Raw genomic sequence first — 18,635 nt, 5'->3', positions numbered from 1 at the left:
TCCCATCGCATCATTCTTGCCATTCTCAGACTTATTTTGGCGAAGCTGGGAATGGAATACAAATACGGCTTTTCTCTCGCGTCACTCGTCACGACGAGCCCACGATGATCACGAAGGATTGGTTCACCGTGAAAAGTTTAAAGACAGTCTTTACGAAACAGTTATTCGGCATTCCAAGATCTTGGACTTGCACAAAAATAAAAAAGAAAGAAAAACGAAGGGGGAAAAAGGAAATGTCTTCTATTTCCAGCCCAATCCCTTTTTTCCTCGTAGTTATGAGGCTAGACTTGCAGCGGTGCTGCTAAAAACAAAAAGTGTGTCTAGTCTTTAAAGTGAGTGTAGATTATCATTGTGCAGAGAGTAGGTACATAGATATTCCGTGCTGCTGTGCTGTCTGTGGTGCCAGAAGGATAAGGATGGGTAGCAGACTAGAGGAAGTGTGCAGTAAAGGAGTGTTAAGTAGCAGCCAGCCGGTCTGTTCATATGGAATGGGACAGTGACTGGTGGCCGACAGCTTCAAATTGGCAGCTTTTTCAGGGCTGGAGGTGACGTCAGTGCACCGTGTGTGTGTGTGTGTGTGTGTGTGTGTGTGTGTGTGTGTGTGTCTAGTCATCTAGTGTACACTGTACTGTGTGTGTGTGTGTGTGCAGATGTGTGCCTCTCTCTCTCTCTCTCTCTCTCTCTCTCTCCCCCCCCCATGGAGCTTTATTGGCATGAGAAAACATACGTTTACATTGCCAAAGTGGAACAAAACAATCAAGATAAAACAATAAAATAAACAGAGCTTGTTACATTAACACTTATCTGGTGGAAACTATATAAATATTGTGCATATTCTGACAGAGATAGCCTAGTTAACTATCCCTGACAGAAAATGCACACTATGTTTTACAACTATTAGCTTTATACTTATACTAAAAGTTGACAGCATATATGTTTTTGCATTAATTTGGATATAAACATTATAAACACTCTACCTCTCTCTCCCTGTCTGTGTCCCCCCCCCCCCTCTCTCTCAGCTGTGCGCATGTCTGTCTGTCGCCTCTGTGCTTTAGCTACTTTAGTTACTTTACTTTGGCTTCGCGCGCACAGACACAATAAATACACGTGTAAGTCAATATACAAACAACAGAGCTATGTGTGCACTCACTGTAGACCTACAGCAGGATTTCCAACTAATGTAATAACTGATAGTTCGTTTTGAACAGGATCTAGTTATTTCTGATTTTTACAATAAACATGTGAAAAGCCTATTCATGAAGTTGAGTTATAGTTGCCATCATATAAAGCCTAATATTATAAACCATCATGTCAGTAGGCTAGTCAGTCACTGTTAAAGTGGATTGCGACATCATGTGGTTCAAAACAGCACTGCAATGATTTAAGTATACACTAACATTTGTAGAGTGAATACCAGGATTTTCAAACATTTAAATCAAATATTTGATATATTTAATTGGCCGGCTGCCATTTCTTATTTAACGTATAATGTAATGCCAATCGACTGCACTGAAACAGATGCTGCTCACGCAACAGGCAAGTCAGGCTAAATATGACGTAAATTAAACATCAAAACATGAAACACTGTTGACATAGAAGGGAAACATTAAATATAATGTATATAATATAAATACATTTAATGTTTTTTTTTAATATTGTATCATGATTGATGGTTAAATGATAACATAAATTGATGTACGATTACAAGAGCGCCCCTCATTTCACATGGGTGTGATTTTTTTAATACTTTCTACTTAGGCAAATAGGCCTATTGTAATTTTTTGTACACAATAATTATTTGACAGCTTTAGTTACTAGTTGCTTTGCAGATTTAGATAGGCCTACAATACAAATCACTTCAAGTCAGTTTATATGGCAGAGTTAGTACAACTAGTACATGTGCAGTCTTCTCTAGAGCCTGGTGTCAGTAGTAGTAGTAGTACGTACTAAGTAATAGTAAGCTCATAAGAGCCGAAAGAAAATGGGTTTTTACTCGAGGCGTGAGTCGTGACCCATACAAATGGGACCCAGCCACTATTTGGGAAATTGTGAGACAGTGGTTTTCTTTTTTCTTTTTTTTTCTTGGACACTGCTGCCCCCTGCAGGATTTTTCAGTTTACAATTTAGACAAATTAGACATTCAGCAGGCACTCTTTATCCAGAGCAATGTATTACATAGAATTAATTTATAGAATGTGTCTACTAGTACAGCACTGCCAAGTGTGGAATGCCCTGATACCCTCCCTCAAAAAAATGCAAATCACTGGCATCCTTTCAAACAGGCCTGGAAATCCTCCTTTCAACATGCAAAAGGGAGTGGTGGTTTAAGGTTAGGTTTAGGCATAGTTTTACTGAGGCTAAGGACAGGTTAGGAATGAAGTTAGGTTTAACCGTTAAAGCATAATTTACTTAGGTTACTTCAGGAATACCAGGCCGCGCAGTTCCGCCGGCTGTACGCCGGCTGTATGCGAGTTGGTAAAGGGGTGAAAGCCTGGGTATCGAGGCTAGTAAAGGGGCGACTCTTAAATCACTTTATATAGTTTATATAGTTTTTTAGTATTAGTATAAAACGTCATTACAGAGAATTTAGGTGTCACTGTACAATACTTAAACAGTTCAGTTGTCACACATACCTAAAATTGCAGGGATTTGCGCCGCTCTCATTGAAAACAATGTATGTAATGGTCTGGCGAGCTGCGTTCAAAAAAAAACGTGGTCGCGCGCAGACAACACCGGCCGCAGATCTACAAGCTCACCACGCGTCAGGACGCGGACCGCTTGTGAGTTTGTAACTCCATTCCCCGCACCGCGCACGCGCGTAGTGTAGCAGCGTTGCCAGGTTTTGTAAGAGACAAGTAATTAGGTCTACGAAAACAAGCCCAATAGAAAAAAGTGACTATGAGCCTATGAGTTCACTCACCTCACTTAATAAACCTTTCATACATTTATAAATCTGCAGATCTACAAGCTCACAATTAAGGCGTCTTGTGAGCTTGTATTTGTAGCTTTCAGCTTAGTTGCTTCTTTTGGCTCGTTTTCATAGACCTGATTGCTTGTTTCTGTCGCTGCGAACTACACCCTCTCTCTATTTATTTATTTACTAGTCTTTATTAACTTGTCTCTGAGTTATTTAAAACCTTAATTTCGTTCACTTTCTGGTGGTTTAATTGCTGTTGGGGTGTTGTTTGTTTCCCGGGGCCAGTTCAGATTAAACATATTGAAACTAATTTGGGGGAGGAGGCTGGTTGATATGCCAATACGTGCATGCAATGCATGATGGGTACATTCTTAAATAAATGTATACTAGTCAAACAAAACGTAGCACATTTCTCCTCAACCTTATCCAACTGTTACAACGATGTCGCATTTTCAAATGAACATAGTGTATTTTGGGTGAACGTTATTTTGTAGTAACTAACCATCAATTTAACTGGTACGCATGTGAATGGATAGCTCTATCTCTGCCATGTACAACTCATACTTACCTGGCAGGGGAGACACCATGATCATGAAGGTGGTTCACCTAGGTTGAGGCTTGGCCATTGCACTCCGGTCGAGCTGATATACTTACGAATTCCCCAAATGTGGGAATCTCGACTGCATAATTTGTGGTAGTGGGGGACTGCGTTCGCGCTCTCCCCTGATAAACTGTTAAAATGAAAACGAGCAGAATGCAGTATTAAGCAGCCACTGGAGGGCACTACACACTGGATAGTCCGCTCCCTAGATTGGACGAAAACAATACATTTCTTGCCATTATATTTCTAAAATGTATCCACAGTTAAATATACAGATTGAACATGAATAGACACCAAACAGCACTCCACACGTATGACTTCAAATGTGGACGAGGTTTCAGCCCCTAGCTGATCCCATTGATTTGCATTATAAAATGAAATACATTTGTGGAGTTATTTCATTGGCCCTCTGGTACAACAAATTTTACATTGATCAGCCCAGTGGATTGTCAGATTAGCCAGACAGAAAGGGGTTGAAAACATGATCACCATTTGTGATGAATTAATAACATCATCTCATCAGTCAATGTCAGATTGTCAGTACAATGAGCTCAGTCAGCTATAGTATTTTGAGCAAAATCTAAGCCCAATCCGACTTTTATCTTTTAAAAGTCACAATGTGAAAATTATTTTGGGATTTACTTTCTTGCACAAGACATTTGGCGCTTGCTCATACATGTTTTCGTACGGTTCAGCCGGTAGGTTCCTCAATGTAAAAGTGCAAGACAGTAGGCACTTATAAACCCTACACTTAAGTTGACCAGTGATACCCAAGGGCTCTACGCTGGTTTTGTCTCTTCACAAGATGTTACCAGAAAATAGTGAATCTACAAATGTACAGATCTTGTAGATCCTCAAAATAATTCAAAATAGGGAGGCTAGGGTTCATGTGCTCAGATGCACATTTTATATTTCAACAGCCTGATGCAGGATTAAAGTGTTGCATTTCTATATTTCTGAGTGCCACTATGTCCACCTTTTTGGTGTTTTTTTTATACTTATCCAACCCTTTTTAATAAGGCTTAAAACTTTACCTGGTTTCAAACTCTGAAGATAATAAATTCCATAAGTTTGTCAATTTGTTTTATTTTTAGCGTCACATTAATTATGAATGATTTACAAAAAGCCATTATCAAGTCCACTGGTAACAAAAGAGTGGATGAGCGCTGTTGCTTTTACAGGTTTTAAAAAAGAAACATCAGAAATTTAAGATTTTCACAAGAGATTCTTTAAGGGAAAGGCATGCATGCTTTTTGTTTTGTTTTAAACGAGTAGTAAACATTACATAGCAATGAGGAAAATGAATTAAAACTAATGGCTCCTCACAGTACACCTAGAGACGTTTTAGGTACTGTCCATGGCATGTTAATGCTCAACTAAATTTTACATCTACATATATACACGGAACTCTGTTAAGTTAAGATGTTACGCAATAACCACTCCAGAAAGGTTGATAGAACAGGAGATAGATGTTCATCACAGCAGACACGTTTTGTAATAATATGTAACACTTGGAGACCACCATTTAACAGCAGACAGTTTCTTCATTTGCTTACAACTGAAAATATAGCCATATTTACACATTGTCATACTATGGTGATGCAAGACGGAAAATAGTCGATCTACAAGGTCACAATGCATCTTGAATGCCACATGTTTTTAACTTGCATATCGGCTATTTTCAGCACACAACATCGTAGTGCGATGAAATATAAATTAAGCATCATTCTGAGGCAAGCAGACAATTGCATCCAATGCATTCTGCGTGTAAAACACCCCACAAAATGGAGTCAGAATTGTTGCATACACACTTTTCCTAAAGAGACATTTCAAAGTAACTCTCCTCATAAACAAGTAACCCGTTTCTTCTGTAACAGACATTCTACATTCAAACCCAAAATAAATCATGTACATAGTTCCAAAACAAAAACTGCTGTTTCAAGACCAGCTGTCATTAAATAAGGTTACACACTTAATAGCTTGTACATACAAGCAAATCTCAATTCTTCCCACGTGACTAATCATTTCCTGTAAGACATCAAGAGATCGAGAAAGGATAGTGAAAAACTGGTATATGATTTGTAAAACTACAGAATGATAATAGAGCCAATTTGAAGCAAGTCATCTGTGTATTTAGTACTTAGAATATGTAAGTGAGTGAATATCGTAATCTGTCGTAAAGCTTAACTGGATTTATTTGGAAGTAATTTTAAATTTCACTCTATTTTGTATTGAAATATTTTACAGCAGTCCTAATGTGAAAAGCATCATAATCCATACGGTTATGCTATGCAATAGCGTTTTCTAATAAATATGTTCTGACAATTTTATTTCTCACTTGGGAACACTGAATGTGCTGTGCTATCCAACCATTCAAGTGAACGTAAAATAATTTTGTACAAAAAAGTATGAATTTGTGTGCTGATTAGTTATATTCGAACGTAAAATGGTTATGATGCGCAACTCACGGAAAATACCACTATTCCGGATTTTTTACTGGATAAAGTACTTTGCTATTATAGATTAGATAGTTACTGCTTTTATAACGGTTGATCTTAGAAAGAAAAAAGCTATTTAATAAGCCATCCTATTTATCATTTTGAATAGGTATATGAATGTGAATATATTGTCTAAATAGTGTTATTGTATTACCAGCAATCCTCTAACGAAACTTATTTTAGGGTTAGTGAGTTCATCTGTTGTAAAATGCATATATTGCTGAAAGAAGTGGTAGGAGTGAGTGTAGAGGGACAGACTTTGTTTAATCAGTGCCTTAGGCTTATTGATACTTAGTTGCGTGTGCCGTCGACTAGGGCTGGGCAATTAACTGAAAATATATCAAAACTGACATTTAGAACCAATAACTGACTTAATCTTGCTCATGTAGGTAATGGAATAATTCAGAAACAGGTTGCTGTTTTTTGTTGGATTATATGTCAACAAAAAAATGGATTTTGGTTTGGAAGTCATATCGCCCATCCATGCTGAAAATAGCCGCTCTCCAAGCTCGCGGCGTGCCACAGTTGTATGTTTTTGTAGGCCACGAGCACTGGCACACAACAAAGAATATATATATATATATTATTTTTTTTACGTAACTTTTACACATGCTTATTCTTGTCGTTTTAGGACAGTTGGACATTGCCTTGCTTCACTCACCTAATTCTTTACCCATGGTGCAGTCGAAAGGAGACAACTAACTGAAGAAGACACCTGAGAAAAAACACTTTCTGGAATCAAGGAATAGGAAAGGGGCAGGTTTAGGCCACAGTTATGATGCCTGCTCATCTCAATGTTAAGGTTAGGTAGTGGAAGTGATGTGTTTTGCTTTAAACAAACCTTTTTTTACATTTTCTTTTTTAATGTTTTAGTAATAAGGTATACAGTATATTCTGATGGTAATCATTGCTAAAGAATGGCGTTTGTTCAATAACAGAGGTCTCCCTGTCTCTCCCGCTTTTTCTTTCCGTCATCGCTTCCAATTTCACTTAGGTAATTATCCCGTTTATACTGTATGAGTTCTCTGTCCTAATTGGATAACCACGGTGAAAATGCATTTCGTGTTTAACGAGCCGGGGACACAGGGAGACAGACCCCTGTTACTGAACAAACACTCTATGATTGCCATGAGAACAGAGAGCTATTTAACACTTATTTTAACCCAAAGATATCACTTACTGCACCTTTAACTGATGCAACTCGCGCTGCCGAAAATAGGCTGATCTACGAGCTCGTAGATCAGCAGTCTTTTCCGCGCACGGCACCATCATACAACCAACGTATGAAGTATAAATCAACTCGTGAGGAGATGGGGGGTGTCAGGCTGGGATGTGGCAACATGAACAAGGCTGTCACAATTGTTACAAAATTATCTAATCACAATTATTTGAGAGAATCGCATCGTTTTGTATAAAACTATTAAATGTCAGTAATTTCTATAAATTTAAGTTATTTGTCATATCTGACCTGTGCAATCTTTGATTACAAAGCCTAAAAGGCAAACAGAAATGTATTTCTATTCATAATGTTCTAATTTCCAATGCCAAAAAACACAATGAAATCGTTAATTGCAATTATTTGTGTGACAATTAATCGTCAACTTAAATGTGTAATCGTGACAGCTCTACATGAAACCAGCACATGGGGGTTTGGGTTGGGGGTTTTGGGGGTGTTGTTCAGGCCACATCGAGGACACCAGCAGCTACTAGCTGTCTGGACAGCCAGTCCAGGCCCTCGTGGAGGCCCACGCCGCTGCGGGCATCGCAGCCCTGTATGTGCCAGCTCCTCCCGCAGCACAGCTTGTGTAGACTCAGTAACTCAGTCATCTCCTCCACGGGAACGGCACCCGGTACATCCTGACAGACAGACCGTATGCATTCATGTACAGGACTTAACTGATAATAACAATACTGTATTAAATGGGGCCAAATCTTTGTGTGATAGGAACTTTTATTCTTTTAAACGACTAGAATCTCTATTGGGAGGGGAACATTAGCCAACAAGCTCACAACGCGGCATTGTGAGCTTATAGATCGGCAAAGAGAAGAGGGGGAAAAAAAACTATGTAAAGTAAACTATGTACCGGTACTCAATAAAGTAATCAAAGCAACTTAATGAACTTTCAGTTCATAGGACGCACCTGTACGTCATAAGGATTCGAACCGAGAGGTGCCGTGGACATCTGAGGAAGTCCTAGCGCACCCTCAAAGATACGGGGCGAGAATTTTTCTTATTCTTTTTGGTATTTCGCTTTTCTCTTGCCGTATGCTAACGCTCTGTGCAATTATTAGCTTGTCATTGACTCCCATGGTAGCGCGGCGGAAAGAATGACTCGTATCTCCTAATCCAGGGCGCTCTCCGTGGTGATGAATGGATCGATATGCTGGCGCTTCATTTCTGCTCCTCATCCGTCTCTCCCGCAAAATATGAACGCTTTTTGGATCATATATCGTATAAATTAAAATGATCAGGGATGTGAGGTCACTTTGTAAAGTAAACTTTTTTAGGAAAGTGTTTCCGGTTCATGGCTTTCAGAGTAAAAGCGATCAGACAACTCCGGCACCCCAGAGCTCCTATTTTGAAGCACTTCCGGCACTAAAAGTGTTAATGATAGTGCTGCCGAACAAGTCTATGAATCCATCTATGAAATAGTTAAATCCCCAACACAATTTTATACAATATGCAGTGTGGGGAGTACCTGATTCATCTCTGGTCAAGGGGTCCTTGACCTGAAAAACATTTGAAGACCCCTGGCCTAATGACCCAAACCTGGGTTGGGGGTTGTATCGTTGACTTGAAAAAGGCAGACATCCGTCCAGTGTGCAGTACCTGTTTGTTAGCGAAGATGAGCAGCAGTGCATCTCTCAGCTCCTTCTCAGTCAGCAGCTTGGCCAGCTCGCTGTGGGCCTCCATCAGCCGGTCTCTGTGGCAGCTGTCTATCACGAACACCACCGCTGTGTCCGTCACGTGCAAAACACAAGCAGGAGAGCTTCGTTAAAAAGTAGATTGAAAGCATAGGCGGCGGGTGTGTAAGGCTAGGGAAGGCTTAGCCTTCCCAAAAATTATATTTTTATAATATATGTGCGGCATTGTGCGCAGCATTATATAGAAGTGTGTGTGTGTGTGTGTGTGTGTGTGTTGTCGCTGCTCCCTGGTGATCGCTGATCGGGTATAGGTAGGCTATACAGCAACTGGCCTAATCAGCATATGATTGGCTACTATTGGTATATGTCTGTAAACCTCGTCCTTCCAGTCGCTTTGTAGCAAACAGTAGCGCGCACTGGTTTGTTTTGGGAAACAGCAAAACGCAAAATGTATTTTTCAAGGCAAAGTAATTCAGATTCAGAAGAAGCTGTGACTCGGCTGTCAGAACTCAGCACCAGTGCCCGCACGGTTCACAGTTCACACCACTGCAGCAACACTGACACGTTCAGCGGAGTGGCTGCTGTCTCTGTGCCGTCTGTGAAGAGCCATGAGCCGGGACTCCCGGGAGGGGCAGCAACACCGCCGGGTAATCTACACAGACTAGTGAGACTACACACTGACTCGAGAAAAGACCCATATCGTCCAATATATATATATTTTGGCTGATCAGTCGTTGTCTGTGTATAGGCTAATTCAATGGTAAAAGTATGCTAAATAACACATTTTTAGACCATTTGGGAAATAAATAAATCCGCGGCGGCGACAGTCCCCCCCCCAACGCAATTCTATAGCCTACCTAAAGGTAAAACGCACCGCCACCTATGATTTAAAGCAACGTAATCAAGCACCTGCTCAGTGGCCCTATAGAAAGAAAATGGTCTCAAAGCCTTCCTGCTTGGTACTCGAGACATACTAATGATAAAAAATAGAAATAGAAATAGAAAATAGTAGCGTAATAATAATAATTAAAAAAATATTTTCTTTAAACATTATACATCAACAATCTAAAATGCTATTTTGGGGAGAATCCCAAGTCCCCAAGTCTTTTTTGCAAATTAGGACTGACAAGCCCAAAATATGCAGCGATGCGTTGTGAACTTTGTACAATTTTCATTGAAAGCTTTCCCCACAATCCAGATGCTGGTTAATAACCACTGGCATAGCAGTTACCTTGTGTGTTTAGATAGTAGTGATGCTGGTTAATAACCAATGGCATAGCAGTTACCCTGTGTGTTTAGATAGTAGTGATGCTGGTTAATAACCACTGGCATAACAGTTCCCCTCTGTGTTTAGATAGTAGTGATGCTGGTTAATAAACACTGGCATAACAGTTACCTTGTGTGTTTAGATAGTAGTGCTTCCAGAGTGGGCGGAGCTTATGTTTTCCACCTACATCCCAGATGGTGAATTTCAAGTTCTTGTACTCGACCGTCTCCACGTTGAAGCCTTGAAAAGAAAACATGACATGAACATAAACTCACGTGTACATTCATGTCACATTCAATTTGTAGATAATCTATTATAGATTGTGCATTCACCCATTCACACGCACAGTCATACACCGATGGCAGAGGAAACCATGCAAGGCACCAACCTGCTCATTGGGAGCAGTTCAGCATCTTGCTCAAGGACATTTCGACACCAACACTGGGGGAGCTCGGGTTCGAACTGGGAACTGTTCGGTTCCCGAGTGACCACTCTACCCCTGAGCCGCTGCTGCCCCGATCTAAACTAAACTAAAATCTATTGAACATTTTCACCATGACATTCTCATTAGGGACGACAGGTTGAAAAGTGGTTCAAGTGACGAGTGCAGTGACGTAGAGTCCGGGGGGGCCAGGGGGCCTCGGCCCCCATGAGGGATTGGGCCTCGGCCCCCATGAGGAATTGGTTTGTCCCGTTTGTACCGCACCAGGTCGCTCCGCGCCCGTTGGCACAATTCTCGTCTTGCATTGACTTTGTATGTAATCGCGCCGCTCTAACCATCTGGCACCTTAACACCTCTTTTTTCCTCACTGTCCGGGGCGGGGGGTGGACCACGTTGCCTGTCCTCTTAAATTGTACACATGCAGATCAGGCATTGAAATGCCAATCTGGGTGCTTGTTTTCACCTGCCAGGTAGGTAAGGTATGCATGCATACAGTACTGTAGTACTGCTTAGGCTACTTGTTCACAATGGGCCCCCATGACGATTATAAAAACATTTCGTCTCTGGACGAGTGGAGTGGCTACTAGAATGTATTTACCAATGGTCGGGATGGGTTGCATGAATTCATCTTGTTTTAGCTTAAAGAGGATGGTGGTTTTTCCTGCTCCATCCAGACCAAGGGTTACCACCCGGATCTCCATCTTTGGACCTATGTGAACCCGGTTGTCCTGGAAAAACAAAACCTGTGATTTGACTTGGAGTGCAAACATACTGAAAGCAAGTCACATTCACATGCAAGCTGGCAGCACGCTTCAAACGAAGTCCAATGTTTCTTGGATTGCTGAAACAAAAAGGGGTCTCTGACTCTTTATTTTATACTCGCTGTGCTGAACAGTGATTTTGCCACCTGCATCTCTACCGTTTGTTTTCACTACCCTCCAATGTGATTTTTTACATAATTTTGACACAGCTGGCAGAGTGCAGAATTAAAACAATATGAATGGAGTGTGATGTCCAATCACGTGATGTCCCGTCTAGTTAGAAATAACTTGAGCCATAGAGTAAGACAGAGATACGACATTGAGGGGCAGAAATCAGCCTTGTCACGTGGTTCATGTACTAGCGCGAGCCCATAGACTCCAATGCATTCCATAAACTTCCAGTTGTCCCCATTCAATAGAAGTCTATGTAGAAGAGCCTGGCCCCATGAAGTGAACGGAGTTGTCGTAACTCTGTCTTACTCTATGGCTCTGGAAATAACTGTATACATAAATGGTATCTCGCCGTTGCCGGGCAGAAACCACTCATCTCTTTTCTTCTCATAGATGTATGTCCTACTTGATCATACACCACAGCGCCACACAAAAGCATCAAAAGCTAAAAGCTTGTAGATCTGCTACTTTTTAATTTGAATCCTGAAATGTAACAGTTTTAGACATAACGAGGAGGCTTCCACTCGACAGAGACAATATATATTATTATATTATATAAGACAGTTAAATATACTATAAATTCTCTCTTTTTTTGGACATTTACAAAAGCGCAACAGTACTGGCTAGAAGAAAAATGTGTCTGTTTGATTTCTCCACAATGTAATTTTGTGCGCTAAACATGGGAGTACACTTCCTCCTTTAGACAAGAGAAAACTCCATGCGGACATCTCTAGTGGTAGCAGTGTTTTACCTTGGTAAAGGTAACAGGGATGCCAGCGTCCAGCTGAATGTGATCCGCTAGCTCAGTGAACTGGTGCTGTTGTTTCTGAAGCGTCTCCAGTAGACAGTTAATCTCTTGCTTCGACAACACAACTCTGCAGTCATCCTAGAGAGCAAGACACCACATGCAAACACAAGTGCACAAACCTGTTCATTTCCACCAATTTGACATTTGACATCAGACACATTTTTGTTGTTGAGATTTGGCTCAAGGGCATCGCCGTTAGGCCTGTCACAATTATTACATAATAGTCTAATCGCAATTATTTGAGATAATCGTTTCCATGTTGATCCAATCTTCATACATTAAAAAAAGCTGAAATAGCAGATCTACAAGTTTACAACATGTCACTTTGTGTAAGCTTGTAGATCAGCTATTTCCGATATTTTTTAAGTAAAAACATTCTTTGTATATTTCAGTTATTTGTCATATCTGCCCTGTACAGAAATGTTACTCTTTATTCATATGTTCAACGCCAAAAACACAATCGTTAATCACAATTAACGCCAACTTAATTTTCTACAGCCCTAATCGCCGTTCTGATCTGTAAACTGTAAACCACCTGAATGCAATGACACTAGGGTTGGGATCCGGAAACCGGAGGAACCGGATCCAACATTGAGGAACCACATTTGGAATTGTTCTTGGAACCGTTGTTGCGGCAAGGAAAAGGTTTAGAAGCACCGGTCCTATTATTAGCAGCATAACAGTGTCCCTGTACCTGTTGTAAGGTCTTCTCACAGTGGAGACAGGCCGTGGACACCTGGGACAGCAGGATGGTCATGTCCTCCTGCTGCTGCCGCAGCCAGATCAGCCTCTCCCTGACATGGGCGTCCACCACACTCAGCGCCATCTCTTCCTGGCGGCACAGCGTCTCGTGGAGGTCCACGAAGTAGGCACGCACGCAGGAGCGCGCACTCTCCGCTGTGCCCGGGACCTGGCCAAGACCGCCCAAAAATATATATAATGCAGGCAGCACTTAGATAAGATATAAGACGTACATCTACGAGAGTCTTAACATTTTCAGGATTTGGGGTGTGACATTACGTATGTAGCCCTTTTCACTGGAGAAAACAATACATTGTTGGACATTTGTTGGTTAATTAGTCTTTAATACTTTTTTTAAATCTCTTGTAAACTCTAGATATAGCCCAGTAATTCTGTCAGTCTGTAAAGTTCAATGTAGACATTGTGAATGTGAAATCAACATTCAAATGTTCAACTGTAAAGCTCACCAGCCAATATGATGTTTTATTGAAGGTTAAGCTACCCAGTAGCTTAACAAAGGTCGATGCCAAATTTTGCACAAACACTCCCTGGATGCCAACGATGAACATCTGCCCCAAATTCAAAGTTTGCAGGATTGGCCCGTTTTGAACAAAAAGCCTCAAATCATGAACGCAGCGTGCAATTTACGAGAAATCTTTCACAGACTTTCCTACTAGGCCTAGTACCCTTTTCACATTGGCCTGTTATATCGCCACCAACAGGTGGACTTTTGCACAATACTTTTTTGGAACAAAATGCCTCAAATCATCCAATTGCCATCCAAGGCGTAAGAAGAAATGGCACCCTTTTCACATTGGCCTATTATATAGCAACCAGCAATGCAGGACTTTTACTTACTATCACTAATTTTCCTCTTCTACCCCGGATTCTGTCTGTGCTGACATTTTTTCCAGAGCTAATAGAGCCTGTTTGCTTGGTCAGGGGTTAAATTGAATCTTATCCTGTGTCTAGATGAGACATGGCCTTTTTGACATGATCTAAATGTCCCAATAGAAGAGCAGGGAGACCAAATACAACCACCCCAATTGTATAAGTTATATTGTATTTGACAATCTTACACTTTATTAAGAAAAAGTGACATAGTGAGGCTTTAACCAATTTAGACCCGACATCGAAATAAAAAAAGGTCTTCTGAAAGAATATATAGTCAAAGATTTGTGCCGCATTTTCACGATTTTTCAAAAATAGCAGACCTACAAGCTCGTAGCGCGCCACTATGAGCTTGTAGATCTGCTATTTTCCAATAGCTAAAGTATAACATAATGCTTAGTTAAAACACAAAAAGGGGTTCCCGCCCAGAATGGATTAAGTTAACACATGAGCATAGGACTTCTTCCACCATTTCCCCATGATGCACTGCAGCTCTTACGTGTTCCGTGTGCGCCATGCCGACGACGTCCTCCACGATCTGCTCGCCTCCTTCGATCTGCTGCACGATGCCCACCAGCTTCCGGGAGTATTCCGACACCTCCTCCGTGAAGGTGCGGATGCAGTGGGCCATGTCCAGAATGGAGGCACGGATCTGAGTGGCCTCGCCCTCCAGAACAGCATGCTGATGATGAGGGGACGAAACACAGCCGTACTCATGATATGCTCCTCCAGTTGCATGTACGCAAATTAAGAGTTAAGTGTTAATTTAATATCCACAAGTGACTCTGAAAGTACACTTTCACTCTAGACGCTATGAAACCCTGGGCCGATCTTGGAGTTTGTGTTCCTGCATAGTTTAAAAACTTTGGACAGGCAAAATATAACTGGCTAGTAAGCATCAGAGATGAAGGTAACTGGGTTCACTCCATGTACCAATTTTATTCACAGTGACCGATTCAAGTATTTTGAATTGCTCTACAATTACAATTTTGGCATTTACCGGACAGTCTTACCCAGGGCGACTTACAATAAGCAAGGTAAACACATACACAGAATGCAGAGAGATTGCATAGTAGTGTCTCAATAAACTAGGATCCCAGTTAAACCAGGAACCTGGCATCAGTTTAAAAAGCATCTGTTTATACCAGAATGTATATCACTCTTTATTAGTATTGTCAATGCACAACTAAATCTAACACACTCATTATGAACTTGATGCAGCTATGTTGCTTACATCACAGTGTACTATAAGGTCTTCTTCATGCAGCCTGCCATGTTTGTACCCTGCTGTAGTTTTTAACCTGAACCGGAAAACAAAACTACAAAATAATTGAGGATCGGAAGAGGGTGGAAACGTCATATCTGCCGTTTGTCGCAAATAAAAACACATTGCAGAACTCAAAAAGTGATTTGCGAGCTCCCCGCTTTGTTCTCTTAGAAATAAAAGGAAATAAGTGAAATCCATAAGGAAATGAGTCTGTGCTTTTTTTTTGCAGGTAACTACTCGCATACCATACCTTATGACCCTGGTGTTTTCCATACTCCTTACAGACGCAGCACATAAGCGGACTGGACTGGCAGGCTTCCTCCAAGCAGACAAACTCGATGGCATGGACCTGGTGCTGCGGGCAAAGGGTCTTCTCGTGGGGTTTGTCGGCCAGGGGCACGCGGCGGTGCTTGGCCAGGGTGCGCGTGGAGTGGGTGAGCTGCGAGCATTCGGCGCACAGGTGCGTGGCACACACGGTGCAGTACATCGAGGCTGTGTGACTCTCATCCTCGTCGCATCGGATCACACACTGGAAGGAGAAAGGCAAATTACTATATCCATGATCGATCGATGATGCGATGTAGGGGTGCATATTTTTGTCTTCTCAGTCAGAACACAACACCAACACAACACCAACCTACATTGGATGTAGCATTGTAGTGTCAAGTGAACAACAGAACAGTAGTACATTGGATATAGCATTAATTTTAGTGCATGTGAAAAATAAAACAGCAGAAGTAGCATTTCAAGTAAACAACAGAACAGCAGTCGTACTTCTCCCATGCCTTTGAGGGCGTCCTCTGCCATGCTGGACTGGTTGGACGCACCATTCTGCAGTCTCTCCAGAAGCTCTAGCAGAGCAAAGTTCTTCTTTAGACCCCAAACTCCAGAGTCTCCTGAACGTGATAAAGAGAGACAGACACACAGAAATATAAAAAACACAATATAATGTCTTCTTAAAGATGCATTCCGGAACTAATTTGAATGACTAAAGAAAGTGGACCTGTTGCATTTCCATTTTTTTAATTAACACAAGGTGAAGATGCCTGGGAGATTGGAGATTTATAAAAAAAGATGGTATCGAATGGGGGTCCATGGCCTAATGCATATCTAACCAACCGGGGGAGCTTGAAATGAAAAAGAACTACAGAGATAAATCAGAGCAACGGTGACGCTCACCCAGCTCAGTGACCTGTCTGTCGAAGGGGCAGCGGACTGCCCTGCCGTGGAGGGGCAGCCGTGTGAGACAGTCATGACACACCGTGTGGCCGCAGAGAAGGAGGCGGGGCACCTTGTCTCCCTGCAGAGAGAAGACGTCCTCACACACGCCACACTCCAACACCTGCACAGGAAAACGATTATGTAATAATTGTGACAGGTCTAAGCACAATCACACACTCTTAACACCTGCACATGAAAACGAATACAAGAACGCTCCCCCGGGTCAAATCCGGTGACATAACGTAACCTCAGTAAATATACCTAAACCTAACCTTATTCCTAAACATTACCTCAGTAAAACTATTTAAAAATCTTACCCAACCATATTTCTTTTTTTTTATCAAAATTTTTATCCCCCGATTTTGTAACCCAGTTTTCTTTTCACCCAGTGCCAATTATCTAATGGAATCCTGGGCGCTACACTTCCTCTGCCAACCTGGGGGGGCAGCGGACTGACCTCATGCCTCCTTCTATGCATGAGGAGTCCAAGCTGCTTCTTTTCACCTGACAGAGGGGAATTTCCCCGGCCGGACGTAGCGCGTGGAAGGGACACGACCAGTTCCTTTCCCCTCCATCAGGCGCCCCGGCTGGCCAGGGGGAGTTTTAGAGACCAGGATTACTGCATGTTTTTGTGAGGGTATCTACCCTAACCAACCATATTTCTAAATGTAATCTCAGTAAAAACTAACTACATAAACGTTACGTATTCCTAAACTTAACCTCAATAAAACTATGTCTAACCCCTAAACTTATTTCTATCCTTATCCTCAGTAAACTATGCCTGAACCTAACCTTATTCATAAACGTAACCTCACTAAAAACTAAAACTATGCCAAAACCTAACCATATTTAATCCAAACTTCAGAAAATCTAACCGAGGGTGCCGAAAGGGGCTAGTTGTCATCATACATGAGTTTGCACAGCTCATGTGATAAAGAGTTATATAAAGTGCTTATCTAGACTGTTCCATATAGTGTTATACCACTATATGACACTGTATGAATCATGACTGACAGTCTTGACAGGATAAGAGTAAGACATAACTGAACACCAATTAAATTACAACAAATGTGGTTGGCAAAGTTCTCTCTCACTCACTCACACACACTGACAGTATGACAGTGGAAATTCATTTTCATAGTGTCAGAGACTGACCGTACGTGTGTGTGTGTGTGTGTGTGTGTGTGTGTGTGTGTGTACGTACAGTGCGCACTCTTTTCTCGACAGTATATTTTGACGCTTTCATGAGCGAGGACTACGGTGTCTGATTTCAGATCTCCAAAACTGTGGTTTGACATTACATACATACATGTAGCCAGCAGTGCTTCACTGATCGCCAACCTGACTTTAGCAACTAGATCAAATTGGACAATGCAATTCCCATCCTCTCTCTCTCTCTCTCTCTCTCATTCCCATCTCTCCCTCACACAGTTATCTAGCCCTACAAGCAGGGTTCCGCGAGGGGCTAACAGCTAGTTATCAGTCTCTGAGTGAAAATGAATTACCACTGTCAGTGTCAGCTCAGTGACGATACTGCTTGCATCTTTTATTCAGCAGTTTATAATGCACACAAATTGCATTTGTGTTGACAACTTGACATGAAACCGCAGCACTACTGTGGGCTAGCTACAACCATTAGTTAGCATGTTGCAGTCAGCCGGCCGGGGCTACATTAAAGGCCTAACGTTTCAGTTCTAGTAGGAACTACCATGCAGCCCATTCTAGTACCAACACAGGCTTCATAATAACTGTGTTTTTTCATGGAAGCAGGTTTTCAGGACACTGCGTTAAGAATGCAGAATATCGTTGCAATGACTCGCATGCACGCACACAAACACTGTCACACGCACTGATGCCAAGCAAGCAAAGCCTTCAGCCAAAGTGAAGACACCACCACGAACGAAGACAGGCAGACCTTTGCTGTCGACTCGCCTGCCTGCAATGCGTCTAATAAAACACACAGGCAGTCAACTAACTTGTTCGTTGATTTAAACAACTATTTAAAACAGAATATGACAATAACCTTCACTGTATTTCCATTCGTCCCCCTCCCGTGTCGGTCCTGCTTGTTTATGCCTGCAGCAGCGGCCATTCTTCTGGAGCTCTACACTACTGCTACTACAACAGAGAATACGGTAGATTCTACCGGGTAGACAGGAATAAGACTACAATTGAGGAATAAAGG

The 18,635-nt window shown here is 41.7% G+C and overlaps 1 protein-coding gene across 1 annotated transcript; it reads right to left on the bottom strand.

Moving 5' to 3' along the window:
- Positions 1 to 4,584: 4,584 nt before the first annotated feature.
- trim23 (tripartite motif containing 23) lies at positions 4,585 to 18,566 on the bottom strand. The gene is made up of 11 exons (XM_080756722.1): positions 18,474 to 18,566; positions 16,409 to 16,571; positions 16,004 to 16,125; positions 15,480 to 15,758; positions 14,462 to 14,644; positions 13,025 to 13,240; positions 12,274 to 12,408; positions 11,189 to 11,318; positions 10,278 to 10,388; positions 8,847 to 8,971; positions 4,585 to 7,873 (listed from the first exon to the last, which is right to left on the bottom strand). The coding sequence occupies exons 1-11, from the start codon at positions 18,540 to 18,542 to the stop codon at positions 7,694 to 7,696; spliced, it is 1,713 nt and encodes a 570-aa protein (XP_080612848.1). The 5' UTR covers positions 18,543 to 18,566; the 3' UTR covers positions 4,585 to 7,693.
- Positions 18,567 to 18,635: the final 69 nt, after the last annotated feature.

Source organism: Protomyctophum bolini (genome assembly GCF_963924005.1).
Source record: "Protomyctophum bolini genome assembly, chromosome: 22".
Classification (NCBI taxonomy): domain Eukaryota; kingdom Metazoa; phylum Chordata; class Actinopteri; order Myctophiformes; family Myctophidae; genus Protomyctophum; species Protomyctophum bolini.
This window is presented reverse-complemented; position numbering and strand designations above follow the sequence as displayed.

Excerpts from the sequence above, each read along its gene's own strand:
- trim23 (XM_080756722.1), bottom strand. The coding sequence starts at position 18,542 with ATGGCCGCTGCTGCAGGCATAAACAAGCAGGACCGACACGGGAGGGGG. Across the intron at positions 10,389-11,188 it reads GCAACCCATCCCGACCATTG|GCTTCAACGTGGAGACGGTC; the intron begins GTAAATACATTC and ends TTTCTTTTCAAG. Across the intron at positions 8,972-10,277 it reads CTACTATCTAAACACACAAG|CGGTGGTGTTCGTGATAGAC; the intron begins GTAACTGTTATG and ends TGACGGACACAG.